Here is an 18,796-nt window from a genome sequence, read left to right as displayed (position 1 = left end):
ATTCTATGGAAAATATCTATGGAAGTATTATATTTCTCTGTCTTTTAACGTTGTAGATGTCGTGCCCTACGTGCCCAAACAACTGCAAGCAGAGTGCTACTGACAACGCCACTCTTGTAGCGGAGTTTTGGGCTGATACCGTATAGGTTTTTTGTCGACATGATAAGAAGAAGAACGTTGTAGCACTGCACTGTAGGTAGGTAAGGCAAAATTTTAAAGACTCTTTGAAAGCAAGATTTGACAATATCTAGAAGTAAAACAATAAAGAAATCCTCGATTTTATCAAGTGGATGGATCATAACTGAAACCATGGCTCTGATTCTGAGTAAAGACGTTTGAATTTAATCAAATTGATGGCTTGACGTGCCCTGCGAAGAATTGTCTTTGTCCTCTACCGCATCAGTTGTAGGTAATAACTGANATAACTGTGGTCGCATCTTTGGTTCAGACTTCAAAAGTAGCGGCATTACTGATTTAGGTAAATTGATAACTTCGTTAAGTTACTCGACTCAGTTACTAACTCCCTTAAGATACTGGATAAGACAGTGGTTTCTTAAAGCCTTTAATTCTTAACCAAATAATTTTTCGATTGGTGTGTCAATGAATAACCAAAGTTGAGGCGAGAACCTTTACTCAATTGGCAAAGTATAATTTTGATGTAAACCGAACTATTAAACATTCCCACCCACTTGTAATCGCCTTTATAACTCGTGTGTCCCTAAACATAACTCGTAAGTCTTGTATAGTTTACTATTTCAATTGGAAATTAAGGCTTAAAGGCTGCACACCTTCCCCGTAGAAAATGAAAATGATTTATTTGCAGAATGTGGTACATCATATTTGATGTTACATAATATGATAGTACAGAACAGATTCACCAGATTTTCATAACGACCGGCCTTGCGCTGTCCGCATCTAGGTGCTTCCCGCGACCTCCACCAAATCGTCAATATCCATTAAATTTACTACAAGGTGGGTACTATTACACTGTACTAAAGTAAAAACCCAAAGCACAACTACATGTAGTACGTGCCGTCGTGTATTGTTCACGTTAGGTTACCGCAACACCATTCCGGGACGTTAAATTTGAGCTCGGGGAAAATAAAATTTTTAAGGGATGGGCTATAAAATTTTTCAACCGTAAACTAAAATTCTGGATCCGCGGACAGGATGTTGCTAGATTGTGACTTTCTGTTATATTCGGTTTATCCTGGGAAATGTTGTACTTGGCAAGCTTTTAGTGACAAAAATATAAAATTTCATCAAATTATCTCCGTATATATAAGTATAATAGTAAGTATTTCAATAGCTTTGTGCATAAATATCATAAAGACATTTTCATGTGTTTTACAGTTAACAAGTTATGACCATTATTATTATGTTTGATCAGAATTCGTCATTTCTCCGTATTCTACGTGATGAGTCACAATACATAATACGATAATAACTCTTTTCCCCAAATATGTAATCAGGAAATAGAAGGTTAAATGTCAAAAACTAATATAAACATTAATCATTATGACACGTATTACGTAAAAAGACGTTAGGTGTAGAATTTTCAAAACAAATGTAGGATTTTAAAAAACTTCAAAACATATAACATCGACCTACTTACACAATAAATACATTTGTGGATAAAAAAATGTTTTTCTCAAGTAGAGGCTTGACTTGAGTAACATAATAAATATTTTATGTTCTATCACAAATCACGATTAAAATTATATCAATTAAGACAAATTCGGAACTGATGAATGTAAAATCGTTAGTTACTCCTGAAACTGTAACTTATGCCCTATCTTCAGTTCTTGGTTCTCAATTACCGGACGTAATCATATCAGGCGTTACTTTGCGGAAATCCATAATCAGATCTTAAAACGATAAAATTACTTAGCTTAAGATTTCCGCTTAGTGACCACAAAACCAGAAATATAAAAGAAATACGATACACTTACTTGAAAACAAGGGGTTTGTTGGCGAACAGGCCGGAGGCCTTGTCTTTAGCGGCTTGGAGCCCCTGCATGGTGTTGCAGTCTCCCTCATCAATTGGCTCTGCCGGCTCGCTAACACCTGTATAAGACATATTCAGGAGTTTAGGCCAGCAGTAAAAAGATTGAAGTTCACACAATTAGGTTTACTTGACTCTAGATACAATTAAAGAATGTAATATAATGCAATATTTCGGAAGATAATCGAGGTCTGTCGTAAGAGTAAAAATGTCGGTAACTCGGCGATGCCCCTGGTTCAAGGTTGAACAGAGCAGACTACAGAGATATAATTGCAACAGATAAATGCTGTTAATAATCAGCTTGATTTATTGCGAAATTATTAATTTTTAAACTTCCGCTTCTACAGAAGCAATTTAACTGCCTTTTGTACCCTTTGCACCACCGGCCTGCACCACTGGTGGTGCAAAGGGTATTTTTTAATCCCTTTTGCACCACCAATAGTGCGGCCCTACCATTAACTGTAAAACGATTAACTATAATCATATAATATTAATATTATAAAAAGGAAAGATTTGATTGTTTGTTTGTACTGAATAGGCTCCGAAACTACTGGACAGTGACATACCTACATACAACGAATAATTCCTAAAGTACCAGGGCAACATAATCATAAAGGAGCTATATCAAATTCTTCTTGGTTGACCCGAGAAATAAACATGTATCATAAATATGACAAATATGACAAATAGCTCCTTTATAGTTATGTTGCCCTGGTACTTTATTCGTAGTATGTAGGATGTAGGCCCGGGGTATCGTGGGTCTGAAGTGAAATGTTTATAGGCACTTACACACACACAAATTAAAACTTTTAGGTAGGTTTTGATTTATTTATAACAATTAAATTATTAAATATTTTACAGTCTTACTACTAGTTTTACATTCGATGGTAGCACAGCACTATTTGTTGGTGGTGCAAGAGGGATTTAAAAATACCCTTTGCACCACCAGTGGTGCAGGCCGGTGGTGCAAAGGGTACAAAAGGATTTAACTGTTGTCTGCATTTTCAATATTACTAAACAAAAAAAAAATTTCCTGCTTGAAAAATGAATAAAAATTAACGCAACGTTAAAATTTATCTTGAAACCAATTATCTATTACTCAATTTATCGTCTAATAATTCACATTAACGTTGATTACAGCATCGACGTATGGTAATTGCTTAAAATTGTAGCCGCCATTTTGAAAATGTATCAACAATGAAAGATTAATAAAACCTCTCTATCAAATAAATTAATAAAATGGAATATCCTCGAAACAGTTCTTTGTTTGCTTCACCGATATTGCAGTCTTAGCTAATTCGTTGATATTACATAATTTTCACCAACAAGGAAACGGCACACACACATAATCTACTTACATAACCATCACTAGCTGAGTAGATATAGAGGTATAGTACGTTTGTATGTACTATACGTACATTATATGCACACACCTATATGGCAAGGTAAAAATCGATAGGAACTCGACGCACAATCCGAATATTGAATTCTAAGGATACAAATTCAATATCTGGCTGATTTTTAAAAGAAATTCCAGTGGAGTACTTACATTTTTCAGATTCCAGACGTAGCAGCTCCTTCGTAGCGTCTGTCGATGGCGTAGCGCCCCGCGCGCCTTCGGGCTACGGCGCTACGGCTGCGCGTAGCCGCCCGCCTCATTGGCCCGCACCGCTACGGTAACAGATGCGAACCGACCAATCCCGGACAACCTGTAAAGAGGCGTGGTGTTTAGTTTTCAGAAAAAAATTCAGCGGGTCCAAAGTACGGGTAACATGCACCCACAAAAGCCTCGGCTTGAATTCGCACGGAAAGCAGCCATGATATGTGGTATGCCACAAACGAATGCTGAGTCTAGCTTAATGGATTTAAATGTGCTACTCTCATGTTTAGGCTTCACTTGTTCACTTTAATTAAACTTTACATAGCTCCACCATTTGGTGAATGAATTCGTCTTTTATAAGTATTCGTTATTATGATTATGAAAATCCATGAAAAGTACCAATCAAAATAACCCATAATTTAGTCACCGTCTATTCAAAACATCAATTTTCTATATCATTGACATGTTTTTGATCATTCAAGCCCCTCATAAAGGTTTTTCGTTCGATATCCACCCAATTCAATATCAACATAAAGCTATGTTACTTTATAAAAATTTCATTGAAATTTTCATTAGCTTGATTATTTTTCTTTATTCTTCGTCGTTTAAAAATTAAAACAGTAAATCAATTTGAACCCAAAGTACAAAAAAGTGTGTAAAATCCAAAACGATTTCTATTTTCCTTAATAACCTAAAGAACCACTGTCTTATCTACTGTAACTTTGAAATCGCAGATTGCAATACAATTTCTGATACGTCTCATTTTAAATTAACAAACACATAAATCAGCCAATACCCGTAAAATCGGATTAAACCTACAAATTCTAAAACAAAAAACTGCTGACATAATCATCCTCTATTAAAAATAGGACTAGCTCCCCTCGGAAATGAGACAAACGCGAGATCAGCGAGTCCATCGGAACTCGTTTGCGTCTGTAATGTAACCGTATCGACGTAATATTGGGCCGACTTCATTTCACGGCCAGAGGAGCCCGCAAATGAAGTTGCCTCGGTCCACCGCGCGCGGTCTAACGATCCTGTATAAGCTCAAGATGGATGTGGCAACGGTTATACTTATTAGATTCACAGATATTTCTTTCAATAGATTGAAGAAAGAAAGACGTAGGTTTCTATGAAAAAGATAAATCCAGAAATTTTCACAGCTTTCCATTTTAAACAAAAAGGCTTCATTTATGATTCTAATCCAGTAAACACCTTAACCGGTCTGAATAATACGGGTTCAGTGTTCTTTTCACAAAAGAAAATTTAACGCAGGAGTCGCATTGGCATTGAATTGATTACCTATTTGAAACACATTTTTATTAAGAATATATATTTGTCTATCCAAATAACTATGAAAATTCACACCATATTTGTTTGTATTGGAAAATATCTAAAATATCTGTGCCGGAAACAAGACTACGTGTGCGTACGTTGTACGTAGTCTTGTTTCCGGCACAGATATTTTAGATATTTTCCAATACAAACAAAATAAGTTATGATGACATAATAAACTGGACCGCAAAGAAAAGGTTAGAAAATAAAATGGTTGGATATAAATTGTTTATTTATGTAGGTATATTAAAAAGTAACTTACTAGTTTTATAAAACCAAACATACTAGAAAAAGTACGCATTTTTGTTTATTAAAAATAAAAAGCTTCAATCAGCTTTTCATGAAGCTAGGTCAGGTGTTTTTCGAGATATTGAGGATTTTCTAAACGACTGCGGTCTGATGTATTTCCCCAACCTAAAGCGATCTTCAAAAACGACGTACCATATCTGATTTTCGTGGCTCCAACAAATATGATTCATATCGCTACGCCGAGTAGGCGGCGTTTGAATCAGAATATCTGCCCATCCGACCGATTTAACTTTTTTATGCTCACTTTTTCATGAAGCCTTTGATATATTGCCGTTTTGGATTTGATCATTTTTTAGATTGATCGCATTGGATTTTACTTGTTTGTATCCAAATGTTTTTAAACCGTTCTCTGTGATTAATTAAAACCTACCTTACATTTTGCTTTAAAAATCCTACTCTTAGGCTGGGTTGCACCATCTTACTTTAACTTTGAAAAACGTCAAAAATCTGTCAAAATCCANTATGTTCAGCAGTGGACGTCCTGTGGCTGAAATGATGATTTAGCTATAAATCAGAAAAGGACATATTTATAATATGGCTATTGGCTACATATTCGAGATATTTAAGGAAATGTAACTATACTTTATCCTACCAAGGCTCAAAACTTATAACAATCATCGATTTTCATTGCGCCAGAGATTTAATATAAAAGAGTTGATGATTATTATTAATCAATTTCTTTTGCTGAATTGATTATTCAATTAAATTATAATTATAAATCTTGAAGTTCAGTCTGAACAATCCCTCTAGCCAGATACAAAATAAAGACAAAACTTGCCACTGTGGTTTAAACAGGAGCCCTAACTAAAACTATCATGCCGTACCTAAAGTACGGCGTAGATGACATGAGTTTTAGTTAACAAAGCCACAATAATTGTTTAATTAAATAGAGTTAGTTTTAATATAGTTTCATTTAAAGGTCAAATAGAAATGTCAATAACGATTTATAATAATTGATCTTGTTCAAGCAAAACTGAAGGTCATAATATAATTTGTTCATAGTCTCATCGTACTAGAACGAGAATACATTAAAATTTTTAATGGTGCTTTTAAAATCTGTCCCACCACATATAAATACGTTCGCACTAAACTGCCTGACAAACCGGGGCCCTCCCGTGGTGATGGATGCGCTCCTCTAAGAGCCGTGACGGAGGGGCTGGCGCAATCCAGTTAAATAGTTCAAAAACCGCTGACTCGATTATTACAAACCGTATCATAATTGCTCAGCAAATTTAAAATCGCTGAAACTGGAATGCAAACTAATTCAAATTAGTTTTGGGGGTTTCAACTGCTAAGCAATGTTGTGTGAATGAGTAAGGAACTATTCAAGTGAAGATAAAGGGTAGAGTCACTATAAAGTAAGGTGCACCTTTAATGGTCATCAGCAATCATCATATTTTACGTTAAGCCTGATGGATGCAGATTGGCTAAGATTTTTAAAACCAACAAAAGACTCAGGTAGGTACTCAATAAAACTTGAAGATTAATCGAATGACAAAATATTAGTTAATAGTACGTAGTGTAGGGATTTATTTACAAGATTTTCGAAGAAAGGTTTGAACAGAATCTTTCTCAAAATCGTCTACATAGACAGACTTAAAATTTTGGTAGAAGGACGCTAGATTAAGTATTCAAAGGGCTGTATTGCTGATTCGAGAGTTAGGTTAGCATTAGACATTATAAAAATCAATTATATGTCCCATTTTTATTGTCTAAAAACCATTTTATAGTTATAGCGAACCTGAGTCATGAAATTAGGCAACTTATTTTTCAACATTACTTTCGTTACGAATGAATTCTTCAAAAAACATTGTTTGTAGAAACATATCCAAACCACTTATTCTTTAAATAAAATACATATCGTGATAAAAATTAGAATATTTAGACCCATTTAAATACTTTACAAGTAAACTACCTGTCAAATGTCATACATACTGGTGGCATACAATTGTAAGATTTTCGCGTTATACTCGTATTAAAACTGATAGTACCTATTAGTTTGACGTTTTGGCTGTGTTACTACAACCGTGTCACAAGTTTTTTAGTCCCATTTCTCTCAGTTACCAGTATTAAAATCACTGCCCATTATTCTTAAGTTCTTTTACCGTAATGCACATCTGCAAACGAGGAGCGATCGGCACTTAGCCGCGATCGCCCACTCGATAGAGCGCACTCAGCGCCTATCGCTACTTCAGCGGAACGCGTGCTCAAAAACAAAATACCTTTTAAAAGCCGTTTTAGGGGTCGATGCCTACTTATAATGGGAGTAGAAATCTTAGCATGGGCCTTTTTAAATACATAGTTTCGCTTGATGAACCCTAAAGGCTATAAGGGAACGGAAAACAATGAGATATTCCAAAACGATGAATCAAATTCAATTGTTTATTGCATTAAACAAGAAAATTAATAGTGGTAGGTATACATCACATAATTTTCCGGAAATCCACCCCGAAGGGGGTAAAACGGGATTCACGGGTACGAAGTATTTAATATTTTTTAATAATTCAATGGAACACAAGCAAACAAAATACTTTAAAAAGGCCTATCTAGTACCCATAGTTATAAGCTTTGCTTAGTTTGGGCCTAGATAGTGCCATGTAATGTAAACTGTATGGATTTATTTATTTTACTAGCGGCCGCCCGCGACTTCGTACGCGTGGATCCCGTTTTACCCCCTTCATCATCTTACGCGGTTTAGATTTTTTCATTCAAATGTTTTTTCCCGCTAACTCCCGTTCCCGTGGGAATTTTGCAATATCCTGTTGTAACTAAGCTTTAAGTTAACTAAGGTACAGTCGCGGAATGAAAAGGTTCGTCACCTTAGTGTCGGTTTTCGCCTGCACTAGGTACTGTAAGAGTCAAACCTGCCAACATAAACGAGCAAGAAACAGTGCTGCTAACATTTAAATAAATATGACGTTTGCTAACGATTACGGTTTTGCTTGATTTTCTATTCCATCAGTGCAATGCAATGATGACATTGACCATTTGACAATAGTTTTTTTTTTTATTTAATAGAAATAATAAATGGCAGGTTGAACCAACAAGAAGGTTTTAGTTTATCAATCATAATAGACTTCTTGACAAGATAAATCGTCAAACAACTTTGATCTGAACAATTTTGAACTTTACTGACGAACAGTTAAAGATCATTTTCTCTAACTCGAGATTATTCTGTAACATAGTTTCAAAAGGTAATATGTGCTCGCGATTGTTGAAGGAATCAATTTGAAAACTGACGAACCTTTTCATTCCGTGACTGTACCTGCATGCCAAATTTCAAGCGTCTAACTTAAGTGGTTTAGATTTTTCATACAAAAGGATTTTCCCGCTAATTTCCGTTCCCGTGGGAATTTCGGGAATTCCTTATTGTAACTAAGCTTTAAGTTTATTAAGATACCTACATGCCAAATTTCAAGCGTCTAACTTAAGCGGTTTAGATTTTTCATACAAAAGGATTTTCCAGCAATTCCCGTTCCCGTGGGAATTAGTTTACTAAGGTCACTAGGTACATACCAAATTTCAAGCATCTAACTGAAGCGGTTTAGATTTTTCATACAAAAGGATTTTCCCACTAATTCCCGTTCCCGTGGGAATTTCGGGAATTCCTTGTTGTAACTAAGCTTTAAGTTTATTAAGATACCTACTTGTCAAATTTCAAGCGTCTAACTTAAGCGGTTTAGATTTTTCATACAAAAGGATTTTCCAGCAATTCCCGTTCCCGTGGGAATTAGTTTACTAAGGTCACTGCATACCAAATTTCAAGCATCTAACTGAAGCGGTTTAGATTTTTCATACAAAAGGATTTTTCCACTAATTGCTGTTCCCGTGGGAATTCCTAAGTATACTATAACCTGCCCAGGAGTATGAAGAATAATTGTACCAAGTTTTGTTAAAATCCGTCGAGTAGTTTTTGTTTCTATAAGGAACATACAGACGGACAGACAGACAGACAGACTGACAAAAAATTTACTGATTGCATTTTTGGCATCAGTATCGATCACTAATCACCCCCTGATAGTTATTTTGAAAATATATTTCATGTACAGAATTGACCTCTCTACAAATTTATTATTTATTTATTTATTCATGAATAGAACGGTAGTACCAATTACACTATTCAAACAAGACGTAACAAAGCTCAGAATAACATTTAGGTAATTAAAAACAATTTAACTTAACTTAATTTAGGAAAAGTACATAAATCATACATAAATAATTATAAGTATAGATTTATTTAAAATAGTTTGAATAATATTAAAACATTCAAATAAGATAAATTGTAATTTAAGATTTCTGGGATTACTTTATTTTTATTACGTTAACTATAAAAAATTAGGTATTATNAAATCTGTCAAAATCCATACAAAAAACACCGGTTAACGTCAAAGTTACGGTCAAAGTTAGTAGTGCAACTCAGTCTTATACTTACTTGTCATTGCATTTAATCAAATAGATTTGTTAACCTGTAAGAAGTGTATGTTAATTTTTCGTTAATTTAATAGATATTTTAAGACACTGTGAAACGCTTTACCAATTAACTTACATTTAACTACAATTTCCAAGTTAAGCCTTATCTAAAAATGAGTACACTTCGTTCAGCTTTACTTTGGTAGAGTAGTCTATATCTGTCTCTTGACGTTTCGAGCCATCTCTTAAAACAGATTGATTTGAAAGAAAGAAAGAAAAACATTTATTTCTGTTATACTTCGCAAGAACCATCCCAGTTCATTTAGTTATCAATCGGAAAAGGTCATATTTATAATATGGCTACATATTCGACATATTTAAGGAAATGTAGGAAATTTTCACTACGCCCATAGGTTTAATAGAAAAAGTATCAAGATAATTATCAATTATTAAACAATCTCTTTTGCTGAATTTATTAAGTATTTAATTAAATTGTCATCTTATTATAATTATACATCTTGAAATTCAATTAAACAATCCCTCTAACTAGATACAACATACAGGCAAAACTTGCCACTGTGGCTTAGGTTTAAACAGGAGGCCTATTTAGGTACGTTATGATGATTTCAATTAACTATGCCGATAAATGTTTAATTAAAATATAGAGTTACTCATAAAATAATTTCATCTTAAGATCAAAAATAAAAATATTAGTAATGATTTATAATTTTATTGATCTTATCTGTATAAAACTGAAGATCATTTTATTCGTAGTATCGTCGTACTAAAACGAGAATACATTAAAAATTTTAATGGTGCTTTTAAAATCTGTCCCACCACATATAAACGTTCGCACTAAACTGCCTGACAAACCGGGGCCCTCCCGTGGTGATGGATGCGCTCCTCTAAGAGCCGTGACGGAGGGGCTGGCGCAATCCAGTTAAATAGTTCAAAAACCGCTGACTCGATTATTACAAACCGTATCATAATTGCTCAGCAAATTTAAAATCGCTGAAACTGGAATGCAAACTAATTCAAATTAGTTTTGGGGGTTTCAACTGCTGCTGCTGTGAATGAGTAAGGCACTATTCAAGTGAAGTTAAAGGGTAGAGACACTATAAAGTAAGATGCACCTTTAATGGTCATCAGCAATCATCATATTTTATGTTAAGCCTGATGGATGCAGATTGGCTAAGATTTTTAAAACTAACAAAAAACCGTATTCAATAAAACTTGAAGATTAATCGAATGACAAAACATTAATAGTAGGTAGTGTAGGGATTTATTTACAAGATTTTCGAAGAAAGGTTTGAAAAAAAAAACATAAGAATTATAAAATTACTGTAACAGAATCTTTCTCAAAGTCGTCTACATAGACAGACTTAAAAATTTGGTAGAAGGACGCTAGAGTATTCAAAGTTAGCATTAGAATACAATTTTATGTTCCATTTCTATTGTCTAAAACCATTTTATAGTTATAGCAAACCTTAGTCATGAAATAAGGTAACTTATTTTTAACCGACTTCAAATAAAGGAGCAGGTTCTCCATTCGAGTGTACGTTTTTTTTTGTATGTTACCGCAGAACTCCTTTAACATTACTTTCGTTTCGAATGAATTCTTCAAAAAACCTTTTTCATGTCCAAACCTATTACTTATTATTTAAATAAAATAAATCTCGTGATAAAAATTAGAAAATCAAGAACTTTACAAGTAAATTACCTGTCAAATGTTATACATTACTTGTGGCATACAATTATAAGATTTTCGCGTTATACTCGTAATAAAACTGAGCGTACGTGAGTACCTATTAGCTTGGCGTTTTGGCTGTGTTACTGCAACCGTGTCACAAGTTTTATAGTCCCATTTCTCTCAGTTACAAGTATTAAAATCACTGCCCATTATTCTTAAGTTCTTTTACCGTAATGCACATCTGCAAACGAGGAGCGATCGGCACTTAGCCGCGATCGCCCACTCGATAGAGCGCACTCAGCGCCTATCGCTACTTCAGCGGAACGCGTGCTCAAAAACAAAATACCTTTTAAAAGCCGTTTTAGGGGTCGATGCCTACTTATAATGGGAGTAGAAATCTTAGCATGGGCCTTTTTAAATACATAGTTTCGCTTGATATATTTCTTAATATATGAATATTTTTTAATATTTCAATGAAACACAAGCAAACAAAATACTTTAAAAAGGCCTATCTAGTACCCATAGTTATAAGCTTTGCTTAGTTTGGGCCTAGATAGTGCCGTGTAAACTGTATGGATTTATTTATTTTATTATTTAAAATAGTTTGAATAATATTAAAACATTCAAATAAGATAGATTGTAATTTAAGATTTCTGGGATTACTTTATTTTTATTACGCTAACTATAAAAAATTAGGTATTTCNGGTATTATATGAATTTTCAGAAATTTCATGAGTTCTGATTTGCATTCCTCAATATCATCTTGCTCCGTTAGATTACAAATAAACCCGTTTTTATTCCGAATCGTTACCAGACAACTATGTCGTCAGAAACACATTAAATCTGTGACACCTCACAGCTCCAGCAAACGCACCTTTTTCCACACGATTGCACAACACCGCGCCACCTGAGGGGCAGCCCTCCCTTTCCAACACAAAGCGATGCCATCACCCCATCTCCCTCCCCCACACCATTTATGACTTATTAACTTCTGTAAGGTATCATAGCAACCTCTTCCAGACCACTCTCTCGATTCAATATAGAAAATTGTGAACTCAATCGCGAAAACTTTGAGTCGGTACATTAAATTCTTCGGGCTCGTGCCGCTTATTACTGCAGTGCTAATAGATTTTGATTTAAGTCATAGCTTCATTAGTTTTAAGCCTGATAAAAGCACGAAGGGTACAGAATAATTAAGTCTACTTATCCTTAGAAGTATATTTTGATTAAAACAGAAAAGTATGTATTTCAAATTTTCTAAAATTAATTTCCTGAAACATTTTCTCAAATACGAACCAAAAATACGTTCGAGTAACTCTACTAAACTAGAGTAATCCTAAATTATACAAAACAAACCATAAGACTATGTAGTGGTCCATTGGTCCATGCAAATGAGTACTAGTACGAAAATAAATTCGTAGATATTATACGGGTAAGTCTGTCAGAAGAAAAACCAACCCTTGAATTCAAATAAAATCGAAGGATATCGAATAACAATACAAGTGAAATAAACCTCGCGGTTGCAGCGCGGAGCCGTCGGGTGTTTGCCAACAAATCGCTCCTCGGGGGCCTGCTTACACGCTGTCTCGCAACGTAATAAAATTGCTACTTGATACACGATTCCAAGATACTGAAAGATATTATTTTATGTGATTTTGTGCATGCAATATTGCTTAATACACAAGTGAATGAAAAAATCTCGTATTTTGATAAACCGTCTAAAAACTGCACCCTGGACAGTGTACACTGGACAGCTTACATACTCCTTTAACCATTGAATAACCTTTCATGTATTTTGTTGACAAAGGATTTTTTGTCCTTTTTACTTTTACAGAGCACTAAAACGCAGGTTTCCATGGGTGTGGTGCGAGCGGTTTGTCATCGGTGCGCTGACATGTTTTACAAGCACACAAGAAATTTTCAGCAGCACCAAAAATCTACAGTAAAAATAGTCTTGAATTTTCAGGCGTGATCGGACTTAGGTGAGTAGTGGGTGAGTGACAAAGTTGTACTAAAAAATAATGATGCTACAAATGTAGAGACAAAGAAACGTTTTTGTAGATTTCGATGACCAATTTTAACAAAAGAAGAATATAAGAAAACGTATAATTTTCGAAAGGAGATACTATTCACAAAATCGTATTTAGATTCGATACAGCAAGTATTCCGTACGTAACTTGGTAATGTAGCAAAGGGACCGCAATCTCACATCTAAATATAATTATACCTTTTCTACAGAAAGTTCATTGGGACGTGTATAACCTGTATAAGCGCCCTGAAAAGGGCCTAAGTACTGAATAAACTATTTGATTTGATTTGATTCAAATGATACCCTCATAATTATCAGCCTCAGTACTAGCCGTGGAAATCTTCCAATGGGCGCTACTAAGCCTAATCCCAGGCTATTTTCTCCCAACAGTTACCGCATAGAGAGTTTATATTTTAAAGGACCTAAATAAACACAGAAAAGAAAATAATAAAGCCTCCTGCATTTTCTCAATTGGTTTCCTTGGTAGTTCGCGGTGTTTACCCGCCGATTGCGCCTCTGGGAGGATCTCTTAACGGCGATCTCGCACAATAAAGAAAAAAGTACGTGAATACAACCCTCTTGAAAAGGTAGCGGGAAGCCATGATATACTCGTAAGTGTATCAATTTTATTGACATTTCAACGGTTTCTCAGAATTGAATTCTATGTATATGCCCGTGTGGTGTTTTGATCGTGATACATCAAGGTAATTAAAAAAAATCATTAACGTTAGCAGTTCAAATGTTGGCGTAAATGAAGTGCTTATTTTCTTTTTAATACCCGGTGTACTCTGTATAGGATTGCAAAGAATCTAATAGAGAAAACAAAGCAAGTAGATCAAGATGCTCACTCGCCCTAGTGTAAAAATAATAACTTTTTCATCTTATGACCTATCAAGAAATACCTAGGAGCTAAATAAAATTGAGCTTCATTTAACATTTTTTATTAATAAAATAATCCTCCTAAAGAAATTTCCAACTAAATGTGGAAATGTTCTGGGAGGGATTTTCCACANCACTAGGTAAAGCATGTCCGCCATGTTACTTTTTTTTTAATTTCGCGTCCGCTCCAACGTTTCATTTGCCTTTACCAAATGCATAAATGGAATTCGACTGTAATAATGTACGTATACGAGTACGTACTAATCGGAATCCAGGTGTGCGGTGGGCGGGGATTCCCGGGCTCCGCCCCCGGCTGCCATTGTCTACAAACTCGGAGCAAATTGAATAAATTAACGCTAAATTTAATAACTCTATTAAGCCTCCGCCGATGTAAACAGCACTTGACGTATAGTTGAAATGTTTCAGGGGAGGTCCGGTGATTCGATTAGTCGCATTTGGGGAAAGCTTTTTATGCTGATTACTATCGTGATGGAACCGGATTTATTACGCTTCATCTCTTAATTGTAATAGAATCTTTCTATGGCATCTTATTATAAAATAATGTTGAACCGCCATATGTAGGTATGGGGACAAGGGATATTTTATAAGAAAACGAAGCATCCCCGAAACAAGTTTTTTAATTTCTCTATTAATTTCGGCTACTAACTTATCATCAAATTTTAAGTAGGTACAAAATCAAGATTTAGGGTAAAAAGAAACTATTTTAGTATGATTTTAATTTAATTATTATTGGGATATTCAATGCTTTGGGCTTTATTCAGAAATTACTCTGTTTTTATCTATCCACCATATTCGGCTACTAAAATCAAAGCCGAAAGACACGACTTTAATCAAGTTAAAAAACACTATTCCTAGATACAGTCACGAATATTTTATGTAAAAAATAAAATGAAAGATTGAAAGTTTTCTCCATAGTTCTCACAAACAAGTACCCAGTTCAAATTAACATTTACTAGTTTGTAACAAAACTCCTCCGAAACGACTTGACCGATTCTTATGTTTTGTGTGTAACTATATTCAGTAAATTCAAATTCAAAATTATTTATTGTGAAACATAGGTGTTTACAGATAATAATATTTATACGTTGCTGTGCTAGTCTCACTATGTTTCGACTGGTAGATCTGAGAATTTTTCAGACATGTATATGCAAAACAACGTTTAACTTTGCTGAGTCAGCTAATTGCTCATATACGATGTTTTTTTAGAGGTATACCACTTTAAAATGAAATAATGTAAAAATATGTTTGATTCACATGGTATTGCTTTTGTTTAAAAGATGTTCTTATGCCATTTATGCTTCAAAATGATTTCGAGCCTAAGGGCGCCACGGTTGGCTCAAATGTAGCGTAATCGAGATGTCCAATTTTGAATTTCTTTTTCGAGCAACTGGGACCATACATGGGTACTTCTCATTTACACTCAAATTTGATGGTCACACAATAATAGTTCATAAACTGTATAAGTTAGAACAATAACTTTGAAATCAGATGATAAAATATCTATTTAGCTACATACAAAATAAATTTTATTGTAATAGAAGCAAAAATAATACGAAAAAATCACATGAAACGATAAAAAACGGGGTCATTTTTTGCGTTCTCATCGTGTCACACCTTCGGTTGCAATGAAACATTTGGTTACTGCATTCACAATTTTCATTCAATTTGTGTGTATCATATACTAAAATCATCGTAATTAAATATACTTTCCACACAATAGTCAAAAAAATATCTTCTTATAATTATTTTGAATTGAGAAAGCGAAATACGTTGGTCACACGATTTTAGGTACCTAAAAATTTGAGTAATAATACAAGATTGCCGTTAAACCAAACACCAGCAACCAATCACAGCGTTCTATTCGGTTAACGTCAGTCGCGCTTCGGCCATTGGGGAGGTGAGATAGGTCGATCGTCGCTCCGCGAAAAAAATACGTAACTTTTTGTGATTATCCATAGACATACCGTCGCTTGCTTGAACAATATTTTCTACCTCTAAAATTTAAACAATTTAATTGAAACTTTCCATACATCGGTAATAACGCGACGAATGTTGGCATTGAATTCCGTAGTTTATCTGCGCAGTAGTGGACTTCACGTGTCCCCAGAGAAAATAATCCATATGTGTGAGATCACCCGATTGTGGAGGCAAATTCAAAGATCCATTACGTGAAATTATGCGCTCATCGAATGTTTCCCGCAATAAATTTAATGTGTCGCGTGCTGTTGGTTGGTTGGATGGTTACACCACCATGTTGAAACCATAGCTCTTCCACGTCAATATCCTTCGTGAGGAATAAAAAGGTACGAAAATTACGTCGACCGTAATAGGGTTTGTATAGAAAACTGAACCATGTTTTTCAAAATACATTTTTACACAATTTTCAAGCGTTGTTCCGAAGTAATTCTATTTAATTATGAAATGGCAAAATATACTCATCACAAATGTACCACCAACTATCAAATTAACTGCCACTAGAAATAGCAATTTAAAGTTGTATACCTCTAAAAAAACATCCTTTATAATTTCGTCTGTTATTTGAAATTAGATTAGATCTCACCAAAACGTTATCATGTAAAATGTTAATAAGTTCAATCTGGCATGGCTCGCACTGTGAAAAAGTTTGCATATCTCATGTACCTAGAGCCAAGAGTCGAACTCTACAACTCAAAGGCCGTTTCTCTTAATCGGTCTTCTTCATTTATAATTTTGGAGCGCTTCGGCTTCTAGATTAGTGTTGGCCTGAAGGACTAAATGCATTGGGATATTCTGGGCAGTGCTTGGTCCAACTTCCATATACACACAGATAGGCAATGTCCATAATTCAGAATTGGAGTTCCTTACCTACAATTATTTTACCGTTGTATATGCCCCATGTAAAGTTAAACCAAAAAGGCGTGTCTTAACTAAAATTTATAGCCGTGCAAAAATATTTGTCTGGGTATTAGGGATGTAGGTAAGATGAGCTACTTAATAAGTGATATTAACATAACATTTTGTCGTAGTCTTTTATCCCCCTATACGATATACTGAAGTGTTATTATTGATCTACGATAGATATACAAACAATTATACATAATTACTAGTTTTATTATACTTAGGCTGGGTAGTAACTTTGGCAAACATCAAAAATCTGTCAAACTCCATATAAAAAACACCGGTTATCGTTAAAGTTATGGTAAAAGTAAGGTTGTGTAACTCAGCCTTAATCTATAACATAGAAGATTAAAGTTGGCAAAATATTGTTTATTGTTTGAATGAAGATTTCCATATGTACCAGGCCAAAAACTTAATATCCTATTAATTATGATTATGATTATGATTTTGAATTAGATGTAGGTCTAAGGTAATATCAGTTGTACTGTGTATATTATACCTATCTAAAATTAAAAACTACATAGTTAACAAACATTAAATAAAATTAAAAACTTACCTGATGGCATTTCAGGAGATATTTGAAGATGAAGTTTGAAGATTCGTAATTATTAAGTAGTTTTATTACATTAAAAAGTCTACGAGTTAAATATTTTTACTAGTACGATTATAAGTAGACATAGAGTTACACAATTAAAAGAGATATGATAAATTTGTTTTGATATGTTTTGTATTGATATTCTTTAGAGTGGTTGTTGTATTATATACAAGACTCTAATTCAATACATTACGATTGTTGTATTCATATGTTGTTTTGACATGTATGGAGTTAGAGAGTTCACTGACACACCGGAGGGCATCACTCTTAAGGTATCTCTGGACTTGTTGCGACTTAACTTGTGGTGGATCACTGTTGGAAGTTGTCACTGTGATGTTGTTTGTTTGTCCGGTTCGGATGCCTCCCTTAAGAGTGATGCGCCCCCGGCGAGCGCGCCACGTGACTGCCGGCCCGGCGCGGGCTTTGTGTTTACATCCCCCTCCCACACCCCTCCGGCGCCCATCCCCACCCTATTTGAAATTTTCCAGACAGGAAATCAGCGCGCTTATAAATTTTCCCTAGGGGCTTCACGCCTTCTAACGTTTTGTTTCGGACTCATCACTTTCGGAAAGCTAAACTGTGACCATTAATCTCATTAACAATCATGAATGTTTATGCGTAACATTTCGAGGTCGGGTGGAAATCCGAAATAAGCTAAGCTACTTGAAACTACTTATACTTAGGTATCACAGTATAAATTTTCAAGGTAGAGACAATTGTTGGACCCTTTAAATGAACTCCTCGCTTATATTAAAGATTTTCTCCCATTTCAACTGCTTTTGATAATTAATAATTTTATCAAGTACTATGATTTTCTCCTTTATTACTTACCTTTATTTGTACTTATTTTCCCCACAAACAAAGAATTCGTCATAATATGTGAGAGCGGCAAGTTGCGCTAATAGTGATTTGTAGTTCGCGCCGCTCCCGCTCAAGTGGAAGCTGCGATAAGGAGCTTTGCCCCATAAAAGTAAATTTTCCCGGATGGGGACGGAAATAGCAGCTAATCAGATTTATTTTATGAAACGTTTGCTCCAACGTTATTA

At 34.7% G+C, this 18,796-nt stretch overlaps 1 protein-coding gene across 1 annotated transcript in view; it reads right to left on the bottom strand.

The window, feature by feature from the left end:
• The window catches only part of VGlut (Vesicular glutamate transporter), a 57,189-nt gene extending 39,066 nt beyond the window's left edge, over positions 1-18,123 (bottom strand). The window contains exons 1-3 of the mRNA XM_028308348.1: positions 17,712-18,123; positions 3,555-3,714; positions 1,953-2,067 (exon numbers count right to left, since the gene is read on the bottom strand). Coding sequence (XP_028164149.1) covers positions 1,953-2,020 — 68 coding nt within the window. The 5' untranslated portion in view covers positions 2,021-2,067; positions 3,555-3,714; positions 17,712-18,123. The remainder of the gene's footprint in view (positions 1-1,952; positions 2,068-3,554; positions 3,715-17,711) is intronic.
• Between the last annotated feature and the right edge of the window lie 673 nt (positions 18,124-18,796).

Source organism: Ostrinia furnacalis, unplaced genomic scaffold (genome assembly GCF_004193835.3).
Source record: "Ostrinia furnacalis isolate ACB-3 unplaced genomic scaffold, ASM419383v2 OfSCF2414, whole genome shotgun sequence".
NCBI classification, from domain to species: domain Eukaryota; kingdom Metazoa; phylum Arthropoda; class Insecta; order Lepidoptera; family Crambidae; genus Ostrinia; species Ostrinia furnacalis.
Note: the sequence above shows the minus strand (reverse complement) of the source record. Positions and strands in the feature narration are given on the sequence as shown.